The sequence below is a fragment of the Neofelis nebulosa genome, chromosome 8 (assembly GCF_028018385.1).
Source record: "Neofelis nebulosa isolate mNeoNeb1 chromosome 8, mNeoNeb1.pri, whole genome shotgun sequence".
NCBI classification, from domain to species: Eukaryota; Metazoa; Chordata; class Mammalia; order Carnivora; family Felidae; genus Neofelis; species Neofelis nebulosa.
The window spans coordinates 105,507,835-105,524,497 of NC_080789.1; the positions used below are offsets into that span (position 1 = coordinate 105,507,835).

Genomic DNA, 16,663 nt, shown 5'->3' on the forward strand with positions numbered 1-16,663 from the left:
GTAGGCAGAAAACAAATGTGTAGAGCAGGAGTTGGTTGGCATATTGCAACCCAGTTGGCAGCTCACTTTTTGTATGGAGTAAGAACTAAGAATAGTCTATATTTTTAAAGAGTTGTGGGGGGAAAAAAAGAATATGCAATAAAGACCACATGTGGCTTACAAAGCCTAAAATATTTACTAAGCTTTATGTGTGTTATTTATCTAATTGTATATTAATGTGTGTTAATATATACACATTACAGAAAAAGTTTAGAAACCCCTAGTGTAGAGTCCCATCCCCAGCATCACAAAGCAGAGTACAGAAGAGTGAGTTAGGAGATGAGAGACCACAGGGGTGCCTGGGGGGCTCAGTCTGTTAAGTATCCGACTCTTAATTTCAACTCAGGTCATGATCTCATAGGTTCGTGGGTTCGAGCTCCACACTGGGCTCTGTGCTGACAGTGCAGACCCTGCTTGGGATTCTCTCTCTTCCTCTCTCTCGGCCCCTCCTTCTCTCTCTCAAAATAAATAAATAAATTTAAAAACAAAAAGGAGATGAGAGACCACAGCTTAAAGACTAGCACAACACCTGCCTGATTCTCTTTGTACAGTGGACAAGAGGAAGATCATGAGACTATCCTTAATTAAATAGGACACTTAAAAGGTTTTATAAGAGAATTCTTTTTTTTTTTTTTTTAAACGTTTATTTTATTTTTGAGACAGAGAAAGACAGAACATGAACGGGGGAGGGTCACAGAGAGAGGGAGACACAGAATCTGAAACAGGCTCCAGGCTCTGAGCTGTCAGCACAGAGCCCGATGCGGGGCTCAAACTCACGGACTGGGAGATCATGACCTAAGCCGAAGTCGGATGCTTAACCGACCAAGCCACCCAGGCACCCCTTATAAGAGAATTCTAAAAGACAATGTCACTCACTGAGAATTTAGGAATAGCAGTTTACAGTCATCTTCCCTATTCATGGTCTAAAAACCATCAGATGGAAGAATACTTTAGTGCACCCCGCTTTAGTTCCCAGATGCTTCTTCTCACTGACTAGAATTGTCTTTCCTGACTTTGATTCTACTCATTTCATTATAACTCATACACGGAACTTTCTGTTAAGATTTCAAAATGGAAAGGACAGTGATCAGAAAATAATGATGGAGGGGCACCTGGGTGGCTCAGTCAGTTAGGCATCTGACTTCGGCTCAGGTCATGATATTGCGGTTCATGAGTTTGAGCCCACATCAGGCTCTGTGCTGACGGCCTGGAGCCTGGAGCCTGCTTCTGATTCTGTGTCTCCCTCTCTCTCTGCCCCTCCCCCACTCATGGTCTATCTGTGTGTGTGTCTCTCTCAAAAACTAAACACTAAAACAATGTTTTTAATTAAAAAAAGAAAAAGAAAAAGAAAAAGAAAACAATGATGGATGATAGCTAAAAAGAGGTTTTTAAAAAAATTACTTCCCCAAGGTGATGCATGAAATGTGAATATGTACAATATTGACTTAGGTAAGATAAAGACACATTTTTAGCCCTCGAACAATCACTGAAAACAAAAAAAAGAGATGTAAGGCAAGAAGTCAATAATGGAAATGAAACATTAAATTTTTTTTTAATTAACCCAAAGAAGGCATGAAAAGTGGAACACAAGAACAAAAACAAGAGATTAATAAAAAATCAGCAAGATGATCAACTTAAACACAATCATGTCAACAACTATGTTAAATGAAAAATGGACTAAAAAAAAGAAAATAGACTAAACACTACCAATGAAAAGACAGAGATTGTAATATTACTTTAAAAACAAAACACAAAAAACAAGACTTAACTCTGTATTTTATGAATGCATATATATGTAGAATTACAGTCCAGAAAGGACCCTCTATATATATGCTATCTACAAGAGACATATTTTAAATACAAAAAAATTGAGTCTTTCCACCAAAGCTCAAGCCACCCAAGGATTAAAAAGGAGCACCTGCGTGGCTCAGTCAGTTAAGCGTCCAACTTCAGCTCAGGTTACAATCTTGCGGTTTGTGAGTTCGAGCCCTACATTGCACTCTGTGCTGACAGCTCAGAGCCTGGAGCCTGCTTTGGATTGTGTTCCCTCTCTCTCTGCCCCTTCCCCACTCACGGTCTCTCTCTCTTTCTCAAAAATAGATAAACGTTAAAAAAAAAAGGTGGGGGCGCCTGGGTGGCTCAGTCGGTTAGGTGCCCCACTTCAGCTCAGGTCATGATCTCATGGTTTGTGGGTTCGAGCTCCATGTCGGGCTCTGTGCTGACAGCTCAAAGCCTGGAGCCTGTTTCAGATTCTGTGTCTCCCTCTCTCTCTGCCTCTCCCCTGTTCATTTGCTGTCTCTGTCTCAAAAATAAATAAACATTAAAAAAATTATTAAAAAAAAAAAGGGGGAGAGTTAGAAAAGAGGGGCACTTGGGCGGCTCAGTCAGTTAAGCATCCAACTCTTGATTTCGTCTCAGGTCATGATCTCACAGTCATGAGATTGAGCCCCATGTCGGGTTCTGTGCTGATAGCACTGAACCTGCTTGGGATTCTCTCTACCACCTCCCATGCTTGCGTACTCTCTCTTAAAATAAATAAACTTAAGGGGAAAAAAAAAAAAAAAAGGAATTAATCACGTGAATACGCAAAGGTTATGCCAGACACAAACACAAAAGATCCATGACAAATTTTGCTTCATTAAATATATATTTTCCTAAGTAATGATTTTCTTAAATTGCTACTCAGTGATTCAGTGGTGATTACAGGATATTACATGCAAATGAAGTAATCCAATAATGCAAAGCACAAATTAGATGCTATGATAACTAAGATCAAATGACTGATTTTAGTTTTCTATGTAATTACCTACTCTTCTTCCTCAACCAGTAAGAGGCTCTCCCTCAAGCAAACATACTAAATTTAAATTATTTTAAAGATGAATTCATGGTCACAAATCACCAAGCTAATTGTAAATAAATTGGCAAATAAAATTTTAATTACACAGGAAGTGCTTGTTCCATGAGAAAATACTCAAGAGTTTAATTTTTTTTTGATGCAGAGATACCTACATCAAGGTGAATGTGACCTTGAAAATTACCCCAAATCTTGCCACCTACCATTCTTCTATTTTTCTACATTGTCAAATATATCGCCAACACTATAAATTCATGATTCATATTGTAAGTCTTCCCTACCAAAGAAGAGTCCATAAGCTAACACCACTGTAGAAATTTTGCAAAAAAGACTAGTCTGTACAAACATATCAAACCACAGGTTTGATCCCTAGCCTTAAAATCATCTAATACTTTTGATGTTTTGTTTTCATAGGTTACCAATCTGCTTCCAAACAAAGTCCACCCCATTCAGCAATTCTAGAGCACTGGTTGATACTTAATGTGCTAGAAAGATAACAACCCAGTTATCAAAGGCCTCCAAGCTATGGTAAACTGGCAATTCTAGTACTAACTTCTTTGTGGCATGGGCCACATTCCCTTTCAGCTGCTCCTAGTCAACCTATACAACTTCGTAAGCAAAGAATGTCATTAACTTCAGAGTAACGAGGTGCTCAGAACCTTAACAAGCTAATTCAAGTTTCAACTTTGCTCAAGTCTTTAATTCCTAAAACTAAAAATTCTCTCATTAAAATGTCCTCAAGATGCATTTTTATCTTGAGAAAAATATTTTCCAACAGATCATTTATAAGCATCTATGATGGATAGTTTTAATTTTATATCCTATGATTTTTTTTTAATTTTCTTTTAATGTTTTTATTTATTTTTGAGAGAGAGAGAGACAGAGACAGAGAGAAACAGAGCATGAGCAGAGGAGGGTCAAAGAGTGGGAGACACAGAACCCAAAGCAGGATCCAGGCTCCGAGCTGTCAGCACAGAGCCTGCCATGGGGCTTAAACTCACAAGCTGTGAGATCGTGACCTGAGCTGAAGTCAGATGATTAACCGACTGAGCCACCTAGGTGCCCCTATCCTATGACTTTAAAGTTGATGAAGGGGCGCCTGGGTGGCTCAGTCGGTTGAGCGTCCGACTTCAGCTCAGGTCACGATCTCACGGACCGTGAGTTCGAGCCCCGCGTCGGGCTCTGGGCTGATGGCTCAGAGCCTGGAGCCTGCTTCCGATTCTGTGTCTCCCTCTCTCTCTGCCCCTCCCCCGTTCATGCTCTGTCTCTCTCTGTCTCAAAAATAAATAAACGTTAAAAAAAAAAAAAAATTTAAAGTTGATGATATTAATGCTCTAAGAATGAAGTGACCTACCTGATTTATACACTGAAAGGACAAACAAAAGATAGCTATGGCGTAGGGGGAAAAAAGGCAACCTTGCCTTTTCACACATCAGAGTATGAACTCCCTGGTTACAGACATAAATTCTAAACAGTTCAACAAGGCTAATATAAAACAGATCAATGGGTTAACTGTAACCTGGCAGAGTTTCTGCCTAGATCATGATGTTATTACTTGGTAAAAGACAAAGGACTTGGGCCTGATTCAAAATAGTAAAAATCCAACACAAAACAAACTTGCCAAAACCAGTGTGGTGTCATTATCAAAATAACCACACTGAGGGCAAATAACTTATTCTAGCTGCAGCTGTGACTCTGCAAATCTGAACCATGGGCCCAAGTATAACTCATCTTTAAATAGGACATTTTGGGGCGCCTGGGTGGCTTGGTCGGTTAAGCGTCTGACTTCGGCTCAGGTCATGATCTCACGGTCCGTGAGTTTGAGCCCCGCGTCAGGCTCTGTGCTGACAGCTCAGAGCCTGGAGCCTGTTTCAGATTCTGTGTCTCCCTCTATCTCTGCTCCTCCCCTGTTCATGCTCTGTCTCTGTCTCAAAAATAAATAAACGTCAAAAAAAAAATTAAAAAAAAAAAAAGGACATTTTATCTAGCATCACCAGATGAGAGATCAGAGCAAAAAGACTCAAAGCACAGTTAGAATGGGATTCTTAAAACATAACTACACAGACTTTAACAACCCAAAGGGAACGAAATACTGAAATAAACCATAAAAACTTTTAGTAATCTGTATGTATAATGTTTCTAGTCCTTCTAAGCCATAAGGAGTTATAAGGTGAGGAAAATACAGATCTTTCAAAAATTCCATCCTTAAAAAAAAAAAAAAAAACAAAAACTGTTTCCAAAGAATAGAAAGAAGAAAGAGAAAGGGAAAGAAAGAAAAAGAAAAGAGAAAGAAAATTATTTCATCGGGGCGCCTGGGTGGCGCAGTCGGTTAAGCGTCCGACTTCAGCCAGGTCACGATCTCGCGGCCCGTGAGTTCGAGCCCCGCGTCAGGCTCTGGGCTGATGGCTCGGAGCCTGGAGCCTGTTTCCGATTCTGTGTCTCCCTCTCTCTCTGCCCCTCCCCCGTTCATGCTCTGTCTCTCTCTGTCCCAAAAATAAATTAAAAATGTTGAAAGACTTTTAAAAAAAAAAAAAAAAAAGAAAATTATTTCATCAACCTATATTTTTGAGGGCTTTGAAAAAATGGTAACACCATAAATCCAGTATAAATAGATGACTACTTTCTCTTCCACTTTCAGTGGAAACATCAGTGTTCAACAACTTTTTTTAACAAGCCCAGTGATCGGGTATGCACTCAGAGAGCCTGTCCATTAGTTACCTTCATGTCATAGCCATAGGTCTCCCGAATGTCTTCATCAGAATCTGTTTCTTCATCATCATAGTCCATTGTTTGTCGAGGAGAAGATGATACACTGCTCACCACTCGGTTAAAAGCAGACTGCTGGAAACTAGGTAGGTGTCCCTAAACAACAAAAAATTCCAAGATGAACAGAGCAACATACTAAATAAACATTGGTAATTAATATGCACCAAAATGTAGGGCTCCTGGGTGGTTTAGTTGGTTAAGTGCCTCTTAGTTCCAGCTCAGGTCATGATCTCACAGTTTGTGGGACTGAGCCCTGCATCAGGCTCCAGGCTGACAGGGCAAAATCTGCTTAGGATTCTCTATCTCCTCTCTACCCATCCCCTGCTCGCTCGCTCTCTCTCAAAATAAATAAATAAACGTTAATGGGGCGCCTGGGTAGGCCAATTGGTTAAGAATCCGACTTCAGCTCAGATCATGATCTCATGATTTCTGAACTGAAGCCCTGCACCAGGTTCAATAGTGACAGCTCAGAGCCTAGAACCTGCTTCAGATTCTGTGTCTCTCTCCCTGCCCCTCCCCTGGCTCACCTCTGTCTCTCTCTCTCTCTCTTTCTCAAAAATAAACATTTAAAAAATAATAAATTAAAAATAAAATATTAAAAAATATCAACAAAATGTAATGAACTTGCTAAGTGGTCAATAAAGTTCAACAGTTAGTACAGATTAAATTATTTGGTTATGATGCCAAGGTCCATCTCAATGATATTTCCAGGTACTAGTTCACTAAAATTACCTAGATATATATCTGAAGAAAATTCTACAGTTATATATAGAAAGGTGTTATTGATAACATGGCTACTGGCAACTTACTGTTATTTTCCTCATCAGCCAGTAACATATATTTGATTTACTATTTATACAGTGACAAATATAATCCCATGAAATAAAAAAAGAAAGTAAATCCTAAACTTGCCTGTAAGTCTGGATTTGCAGCTGCTTTCTGGAGTTCTGCACTGATGATCTTTTCAGTTTTTTCTCGAGCTGCCTGTTCCACCATACGCTGGCTCAACACGGACAGTTTGGCTAGGGCAGAGGACAGTTCATCTGTGGCTAGGGCCTGCCGTGCTCTATCTTGCCAACTCATAGCACGTTCTGTCAAACACTGCAGGGCCTCTCCTTCTGGCAAACGTACAGGTAACTTCTGAAGGGATACCAGGAGTGATAGAATAGTCTCTAGCCTTGGCCTTCGAGACCGCATACAAAGAGGGCAAAGGAATTTTACTTCTTTAGCCTGCCAGCTAGATCCTTTTTTTTGGGAACCTGATTTAGGAAGGGGAACACAGCTGTTATGGAACCAGTCTTTGCAGAGCTCACACTGTAGCATAAACCCACTGGCTGTCTTGCGACAAATACAAAATTTTACTTCTTCTATGCGGTCCACCATTGTCATCTTGGCTAGGTTGGCTGCTCTGAGGGAATGCATGGCTTCGATCTCTTTTTGCTCCCGTTCTTTGAAAACCGCCACCTGTATACAACGAACATTTAATTAAAAGGAGTCACGGCAAAATACTCCAAAAATGACAAATCCTCAAAGCTGAGGGATCATCTCCACATTGTGCCCTCATTGTAACAAACCACTGTCCTTTAAAAAAAAAAAAAATCAGTTGTCAATCATTTCCCATAATTTGGGTACATTCTTCATTTGTGAAATGAGCAGAGTGCTACCATATTTGACAATGTTTATCAGTAGAGTACTTTGAATTTTTCTATAGGGTGCAATAGGAAAGATAATATGCCCTGGAGTCAGGCAACGTGGGCATGAAGCCTGGCTCTTGGACATCTAGACTAATGATCTGGGCACAAGTTTTATGAATCTCAGTTTTCTGAAGAATGAGAATACCAACCAATCTCGTTTTGTTGTTTTGAGGATTAAGTAAGATAATACATGAAAGTGCCTAATTTGGAATCTTGCACAAGGTAAGTAGTCAATAAATATTCCTTCCCTGGGGGGATAATTTCTATACAAATCAACTTTTCTTTCTAAACAGCTTCTCCAACTCATGTAGAAGTAGAATAACAAAGCGTGATGACCAATTATAACAAGATTTTATGTAACTCACTTTTAAAAAGTAAGTAAGAGCAAACAAAATTTAATTATCATGAACACTGTCAGTACATTTCCTTTTTTAAACTATGGTAGCTTTGAAACAATTCTGAAATAATTTCCAGTCCTATCAATCTGGCAGGACGGATTTGTTAGGCAGATTTGCTAATAAATCATTTCCACTGGCCTCAAAACAAGATCATTTGTAGGCAGAAACAGCCATATCAAGTGACTTAATGTATGTAATTCCCTGCTGTTACATATTGCCCAAACTCATTTTTTATTTCTCTTTACAACCTCAGGCTCCTAGTCTTCTTCACACTTTCCTCCTCCTCTCCAAAAATATCTATCATTCTTGGGGTGTCTGGGTGGCTCAGTAGGTTAAGCATCTGACTTCGGCGCAGGTCATGATCTCATAGTTCTTGAGTTTGAGCCCTGCTTCAGGTAAGCTCGAGCCCCGCTTTGGGTGAGCACAAGTCCCACTTTGAGTGAGCCCCACTTCTCTCTCCCTCTCCCTCTTTCTTTCGACCCCTTGTGGGATTCTCTCTCTCTCCTTCTCTCTCTGCTCTTCCCTCACTTGTACCCCCCTCTCAAAAAACAAAAACAAAAACACCCATCATTCTAATTAGCTACAAATATTTTGAGCACTCACTATACTATGAATGCTACAAAGAGAAGGGAGATATTTTAAATAGTAGCTGGAATCATTAAATGGATAAAGGGACACCTGGGTGGCACAGTCTGTTAAGCGTCTGATGCTTAATCTCCGCTCAAGTCATGATCTCACTGTTTGTGGGTTCAAGCCCCACATCGGGCTCTGCACTGATGTTGCAGAGCCTGGTTGGGATTCTGTCTCTCCTTCTCTCTGACCCTCTCCCGTTTGTGCATGTGCTCTCTCTCTCTCTCAAAATAAATGAACTTAAAAAAATTAAATAGATACAATTCCTTTTAAAAGCACAGTATTAAATGCTATTAAATTCTAACCCAGTAATCCTATTCCTAAGAGTCAAGTATAGGAAAATAATCTGAAAAAAGGAAAAGGCTTTACAAAGAAGTTCACTTTATATTATCCATAATAGTAAATACTTAGAACAATCAAAATATTTGATGTTATCAGAGAACTGTTCAGCAAATCATGGACAATTTGAAGGAATATTAGACAACTATTAAAACAATAATAACGAACAGAGATATGGAAAAGACAATTTTAGGGAGGGAGCAAAATGATAAACTTTGATTACAAATACAAAAAATGATCCCAGAATGCAAGCTATATTACAAAGCTGTAATCATCAAGACAGTATGGTACTGGCACAAGAACAGACACTCAGATCAACGGAACAGAACAGAGAACCCACAAATGGACCTACAAACGTATGGCCAACTAATCTTTGACAAAGCAGGAAAGAATATTCAATGGAGTAAAGACAGTCTCTTCAGCAAGTGGTGCTGGGAAAACTGGACAGCGACATGCAGAAAAATGAACCTGGACCACTTTCTTATACCATACACAAAAATAAACTCAAAATGGAAGAAAGACCTAAATGCAAGACAGAAAGCCATCAAAATCCTAGAGGAGAAAGCAGATGAAAACTTCTTTGATCTTGGCCAAAGCAACTTCTTACTCAATACGTCTCTGGAGACAAGGGAAACAAAAGTAAAAATGAACTATTGGGACCTCATCAAAATAAAAAGTTTCTGGGGTGCCTGGGTGGCTCAGTTGGTTAAGCATCTGACTTCGGCTCAGGTCATGATCTTGCGTTTGTGGGTTCGAGCCCCGTGTCGGGCTCTATGATGATGGCTTAGAGCCTGAAGCCTGCTTCAGATTCTGTGTCTCTCTCTGTCTCTGACCCGTCCCCTGCTCATGCTCTGTATGTATCTCTCTCTCTCTCTCTCTCAAAAATAAATAAACATTAAAAAAAATTTTTTTAATAAAAAAATAAAAATAAAAAATAAAGAGCTTCTGCACAGCGAAGGAAACAATCAGCAAAACTAAAAGGCAACCAAGGGAATAGAAGGTATTTGCAAATGACACACCAGATAAAGGGTTAGTAGCCAAAATCTATGAACAACTTATCAAACTCAACACCCAAAAAGCAAATAATCCAATGAAGAAATGGGCAAAAGACATGAATAGACACTTCTCCACTTCTCCAAAGACATCGAAATGGCCATCCGACACATGAAAAAATGCTCAACATCACTCATCATCAGGGAAATACAAATCAAAACCACAATGAGAAACCACCTCACACCTGTCAGAATGGCTAAAATTAACAACTCAGGCAACATGTTGGTGAGGATGCGGAGAGAGGCTCTCTTTTGTGCTGCTGGTGGGAAGGCAAACTGGTGCAGCCACTCTGGGAAACAGTATGGAGGTTCCTCAAAAATTAAAAATAGAACTACCCTACGACCCAGCAATTGCACTACTAGGTATTTATCCAAGGGACACAGGTGTGCTGTTTCAAAGGGGAAACCCCAATGTTTATAGCAGCACTATCAACAATAGCCAAAGTATGGAAAGAGCCTAAATGTCCATCGATGGATGAATGGATAAAGAAGATGTGGTATATATGTATGTAATGTAATATTACTCGGCAATCAAAAAGAATGAAATCTTGCCATTTGCAACTTCATGGATAGAACTAGAGGGTATCACGCTAAGTGAAATTAGTCAGAGAAAGACAAATATCATAGGACTTCACTCATTATGAGGACTTTAAGATACAAAACAGATGAACATAAGGGAAGGGAAGCAAAAATAACATAAAAACGGGGGGGGGGGCACAAAAACGTAAGAGACTCTTAAATATGGAGAACAAACAGAAGGTTACTGGAGGAATGGTGGGAGGGGAGATGGGCTAAATGGGTAAGGGGAATTAAGGAATCTACTCCTGAAATCACTGTTGCACTATATGCTAACTACTAATTTGAAAGTAAATTAAAAAAATAAATAAAAACTTAAAAAATAAAAAATAAACAAATATAAAAAATGAAATACATATATATATAAAGCCAAAGATAATGTTTACAAAACAAAAATAGTTAAGAACATAAAACCAGTGAATCTGCTAATATCTTCACAGAATTTTGTATTCACAAGCAGATTCAAGATGCATTACATAATTTCTTACCACCATGGCTGTATCTCTGGTTTCCTCCAATCCTTCCTCGAGATCACTCAGAGGCTCAAGGTCCAGATCCTTTTCTTTTTCTTTTTCTATTAGTTCTTTTACTTTTTTCCTTCTGTTTTTACCACTCCCATATATACCAATGTCAGTCCGGGGACTCAGCACCTACAAAAATAAAACCAAACACTGAGCTCCAGTTTTTAAAAAATCTTAAAACTGAAAATAATAAAAGGAATCATTTACTGACCATTCATCATGTCCTACACACTTTTTTTACATACTTTATACACATTACCTAATTCAGTCCTCACAACAACCCTCCGTAGTAGGTAGTATTATCTGTATTTTACAAACCAGGGAAACTGAGGCTAAGAAAGGAAACAACTTGCCCAAGGACACAGGGTTAGCAATTAGGGAGCCAGTCCTCAAACGTGAAACTATCTTACTCCAACTATGCTCTTTACGATGTTCAAATGCTCAAGATAAAAAAGATAACGACTATTTAAATTTGTACTTCTGAGAAATAAATCTTTCAATGACAGAATCTATTAGTAACAGAGATAAGATCCAGGCTGTATTCTGGACGCAGCAGAAGATGAACTGGAAATAAGTCTGCCTAAAGCTCCACATTTCTAGTCAACATTTGATATCACTTAATAGGAAATCACTTATATAACCATGACCAGATAAACTGAAAACAACCCTCACCAATGAAACTCCTACCTACAGGTGTTAAATTACCAACTATTCTTTACCTGCAACAACGTATGGCTAGAATTCTTCTTAAGAAAGGTCCGCCCCGTCCGTTCTCTCCATGCCCGTGCAGCTGCTACTTGTGACTCTACTTGGGGCAATGCGTCCAGACGCACAGGGATAGGGCGCCCTTTAGCAGACAAGCTCTCCAACTGCTCCAAGTAAGCATAGTTGCTGCCACTCTGAAAAACAAAAGTACACTCTCACACAGCTTGCACTTTCTTATGGAGTCTATCAATACTGGTCGGAAGATCTTACAAAGAGTTTAGTGTTAAGCTTTTTATTAAATATTATTCTTTAAACCTAATCGTATCTCTTGAACAGAGCCAATGTCGTTTTTAAAAAGTCTGTAAATTCATGTTGTCAAAGTTTTTTTATTTTATTAATTGAGAACAAGTTAAAATGTAAAAACCAGTTCAACAGATAATCTAAAGAACATGTATATAAATACGATCAGGAATGAGGCAAGGAATTTGCTAATAGATGGAAACAGATGTTTAATATCATACCAGACAATGCAATCTTTTCTACCATGTGGAAATCAATTGTTCCATTATAGATAAGTTTAATTGCTTTTCTATGGACATAATTCATTTGTATTACTATCGTTTTTAATAATCGACAGAGTTGTAAGATAGCCTGGTCAAACAAAATCTAAGGCGCACACTCCTTCAATGAGATAATCTTGGAGGGTTCACCAGACAATATCCAGTATTCCAGGGAAAGGACATCAGTAATCTCTTTTGCCTATTTGAGTCTTCCAACTTTTCCAAATACTACAAAGCAGTATTTTAGTTCTGATAACCACCTCCATTTTATGTTCTATAAATACAGATGAGAATGGATATTTGCCTAAGTCACATGGTTCAGTATTTATGTGTAATGAAGTCATTATTGTTTTCAGAACTATTACTGCTTTACATTTACTAACTAAATGAATCATTACAAGAGGGGAGAGGGTTAACAAGTAATCCATTACAGTAATTCTGAGTGATAAGATTGGATGAATCTCCAAGCAGACAGGACACGTAACCATTCCTACAAGAAACTGTATATATACCCTTAACATTCATTGTTATTCAGAGGCTCTGAATGAAGGAAAGGCATAGTTACGTGCTAAACAGACATTCTAATAAAAAGTTAGTTCCTATCTATTAAATGACTCATTTGCCTAAAAATTCATTTGGAAAGTTACACTGAAACATGTGGAAAAATAAATAAGCAAGAAACTTCAGTGAATTTTTTTTTCTTTAAAGTAGGCTCCAGCTCCCAACAGGGGTCTTGAACTCACAACCCCCAAGATCAAAAGTCCCATGTTCCACCAACTGAGCCAACCAGGTGCATCAACTTAAGACAATTTTTACAAAGAATGTGGGAAGGTTCTAGCCCTAAGAGATATTAAAATGGTATAATTAAAATCACTGTGGACTAGGATTAAAGAATAGCAAACTGGAAAAGAAAAGAAAGCTCAAATACAGATATGGTTGACAAATACCATGTTTACTAGTACTCCTTGTGCCCAGCTATAGCTGTTTGACTACAGAATATCTCCTGGCTAAGGCTTGACAGAGCCTGCTCCCAAACTATGTATCTTAAAGAAGAGTCTGCCTGTCAACAGAAGTTGTCCACTTACTTAGAATCTACAAGTCCATCTCCCCACTGAAGGGAGGGCTTAGTGGAGGAAAAGTCCTCTAAATGACAGAGGAAACACATGGCAGCCACCTACGCTTGGAGACTTGGTCCAGCAGTCATAAACAGCCAACTAAGGGTTATCAGACATTCGAGGACAACCAACTTCCTGAAATAGGTTAAAGATGAAACAGAGGAGCTGCCCTAATGAAAACACAGGTAATTTTTAAAATAGCATAGAAAAAGTGCGGCTAACCAGCTCCCAGAAAAAATCAACTTAAAACAAAGTAAAATAGAAGTCATTAGAACTTGACAACTACAGTATGTTCTCTCTTAAGTTTAGTAGAGTTGGTTTCCTTTTATTTGGATATAGTTCTACAATAAAGAGTAGGTATACCCTCAATACTAAAAATGCTGCCAGGTTTTTATAATTCAGGAGGAATTTTATATATTCAAATACAGTTTCATCTCTAGCCCTTATTTCATTGTTTTAATTTTCTTTTTTCTTTTAGAGAGAGAGAGTGTGTAAGTGGGGTGAAGGAGGCAGAGGGAGAGAGAGAATCTTCAGCAGGCTTCACGCTCAGCATGGAGCCTGACACAGGGCTTGATCCCGCAACCCTGGATCATGACCTGAGCCAAAATCAAGAGCTGAATGCTCAACTCACTGAGGCACCTCATTATAGTTTGTTTTAAATTAAAATGTGTATGTCTTTCTAATTAGAGAATATGCTATTTTGAGGGCCTGGATACTACCTTTACACCCTTCCCTCACATTTCTGCTCCCAAACAACTAGAATAGTACCATGAGTGTTATGGGGTTCAGTAAATATTAATTTCATTTTCTTTTTGCTGCCTCTTATTTTAAAGTAATTTGTGCACATGGCAAAGATTCAAAGAATACAGCAGGGAATAAACTCCCTACTGCTAAGAGTTAAACAAATAGCTAATTCTGTCATCTTTCACAGCAGGAAGTCAACAAAACAAGTTAACGTTTAAATAGGTAATATTTACTTTGAATGATAGAATCAGATGGAAGAACAATTGAATTTTAAGTACTATCATTATTTTATTCTGGTTATTCTATTCTAAAAAATTATAGGCTTAAAGAATTCATCTGTGAGACAGCATTACCCAAATGGTAGGATAACTCAAGAGGCTCCTTACCTGAATAGCTTCTACTTTCGCTGTCCATTCTCGAGCCTTTTGTAAGGCCTCTTTCAGGGACAACACATTGGGTAGAAAGGCTGGAATGTTCTTGGCTTCATTCACTATGCTTTCTAAACTTGCCACACTGTGCCTTGGTCTAAAAAAAAACACAAAAACAGGGTAGATGCATGAGGAAAAGTCAAACTGCTACCAACATTTAAATCACATTTTAGAATGTGCAGAGAACTTTCATATACATCATTTTACTTCTTACCACAATTCTATAAGGAAGGCAAAGCAGTGATTATCTTTATTTCCAATTTACAAATAAGAAACCCTTAGCTCAAAAATCAATTTACCCCCAAAGTCATTTAATACGGTGAATGGCACAGCCGAAATACTGATTCAGAATGAGTCTCAGATCCCATGCTCTTTTCACTATAGTAAATTGCATCTATTTTAGTACTCCACAATATCTGAAATTGTCAGAGATGCATATTAGACAGCAATGTAGAAAGCAATAGTCTAGAAGTCCATTAATATTGACCATATACATTTAATTCAACTGCATTCAAGAATACCTAGTTACAAAAAAGATGAATAAAATAGACCTTATCCTCAACTAATCAGAATACAAGATAAAAATTAAACCTGTACTGGGGACGAAGAACAAATTAGTATAGGCTCATCAAAATGGGATGTCGTGTTTAATTCTGCTTAGGGGAGCTGAGAAGGGCCTTGAGGGGCGCTTAAAGAATTGATTTTATCAAGTAGAATGTTAAAGAAAAAAAAACAGGAATATAATGAACAAACACAGGAAGAAACATTTAAAAATAAATTAGTGGTCCAGGGCAGCCTAATTGGCTCGATGAGTAGAGCATGCAACTCTTGATCTCAGGGCCATGAGTTGAAGCCCCAAGTTGGAGGTAGAGATTATTTTAAAAATAATAAAAAAATATTTAAAAAATTAAGTTAGTAGCCCAGTTTAAGATGGGGGCTGGCGTGAGGATGGAGGTAGAACAGGAATAGGAGTAAGAGCAGGAAGTAGGAGAACATGACCGGAAAGATAGATACAAACTGATATAAGCGGTCTTGACAGCCATGAATTTCACTATGAAAGCAACAGGAAGCTACTGAGGGTGGGAATAGTTTCATCATATAGAAATCCTACTATATGCTCATGAAACTTTTCAATCTTGTGGTGGAGGGGGATTATTAATACACAGTTATGATGCACTGTAAGACGCTATCAGAATATATAGTCGGAGGACCTAAACTGACTTGGCAGGTGAAGGAAGGCTTCCCAGAAGTGACCTCTAAAGTTTATCCTTTTTTAATAGGAGTGAGTCAGGAAAGCTGGGACCAGAGGCAGGGTAGGGGTATACCACAGGGGCTGGGCAGAAGGGAAGAATGTTCCACAGGAAAACAAAATAAGCATGTGCAAAGGTCCAGAGACAAGAAAGAACATGGCATGTCTGAAGAAAGCAAGTGGGGATCACTATGTTTGGAACACAGAATGCAAAGAAGATAGGCAAGGGATGAGGCTAGATCCTAAAGCAAGAGGCTAAATTACAGATGGCCTTATGAATCAGGTTAAGGAGTCTAAATTTCATCCCAAGGAGAATGGGAAACACTGAAGGGCTTTAAACAAGACAAGCCATACCTATATTTTAGGAAAATATGAGTTGCAATGTAGAGAATGGGTTAGAGAAGAGTGAGGTCACTGAGGTCACAGAACCTGTTGCTATGATTTAGGCCAGCTATGACAGCACCCAAAAGAAGAATGAAAGTGAGAAACATTGAGGAAATATAATCAACATGACTTGGTAGTTAACTGAGTTTGAGGGTAGGAAGTGGAAAGGAAAGGTTAAAGTTAATTTCCAAAGTACTGGCTTATGTAAATGAATCCAATTTTGGATTTGGGGAATCTGAGGTACCAACAGGACATCCCATGGAATTATCTAATAAGTAGATGATATCTACGAAATATATCTGTTATACATGAGATTTTGGAGTTAATCAGTATAAAGAGGACAAATGGAGCCAAGAAATTAGATGAAATTTCCAGGGAGATGTACACAGTGAAAAAAAGAAGTGGTCTACACCAGAATCTTGAGGAAAGCTTTTATTTAAGAGGCAGGGGAAAAAAGGCCAAAAGCGAAGAAGGGTATTGAGAAAATAATGGTCAGTAATCAATCAATGCTAAGACGTGAAGAATATTATAGATGTGTTTCAAAAAGATAACTTTATCCATTCAGAAGATGTGGTTTACATATACAATGGAATACTACTTGGCAATGAG

At 38.5% G+C, this 16,663-nt stretch overlaps 1 protein-coding gene across 2 annotated transcripts in view; it reads right to left on the reverse strand.

Moving 5' to 3' along the window:
* Window positions 1–16,663, reverse strand: part of KDM5A (lysine demethylase 5A) — a 97,374-nt gene that overhangs the window by 16,405 nt on the left and 64,306 nt on the right. For both annotated transcript variants that reach the window (XM_058744088.1, XM_058744089.1), the window contains exons 20-24: window positions 14,380–14,518; window positions 11,589–11,768; window positions 10,837–10,998; window positions 6,572–7,123; window positions 5,612–5,755 (exon numbers count right to left, since the gene is read on the reverse strand). In XM_058744088.1, coding sequence (XP_058600071.1) covers window positions 5,612–5,755; window positions 6,572–7,123; window positions 10,837–10,998; window positions 11,589–11,768; window positions 14,380–14,518 — 1,177 coding nt within the window. The remainder of the gene's footprint in view (window positions 1–5,611; window positions 5,756–6,571; window positions 7,124–10,836; window positions 10,999–11,588; window positions 11,769–14,379; window positions 14,519–16,663) is intronic.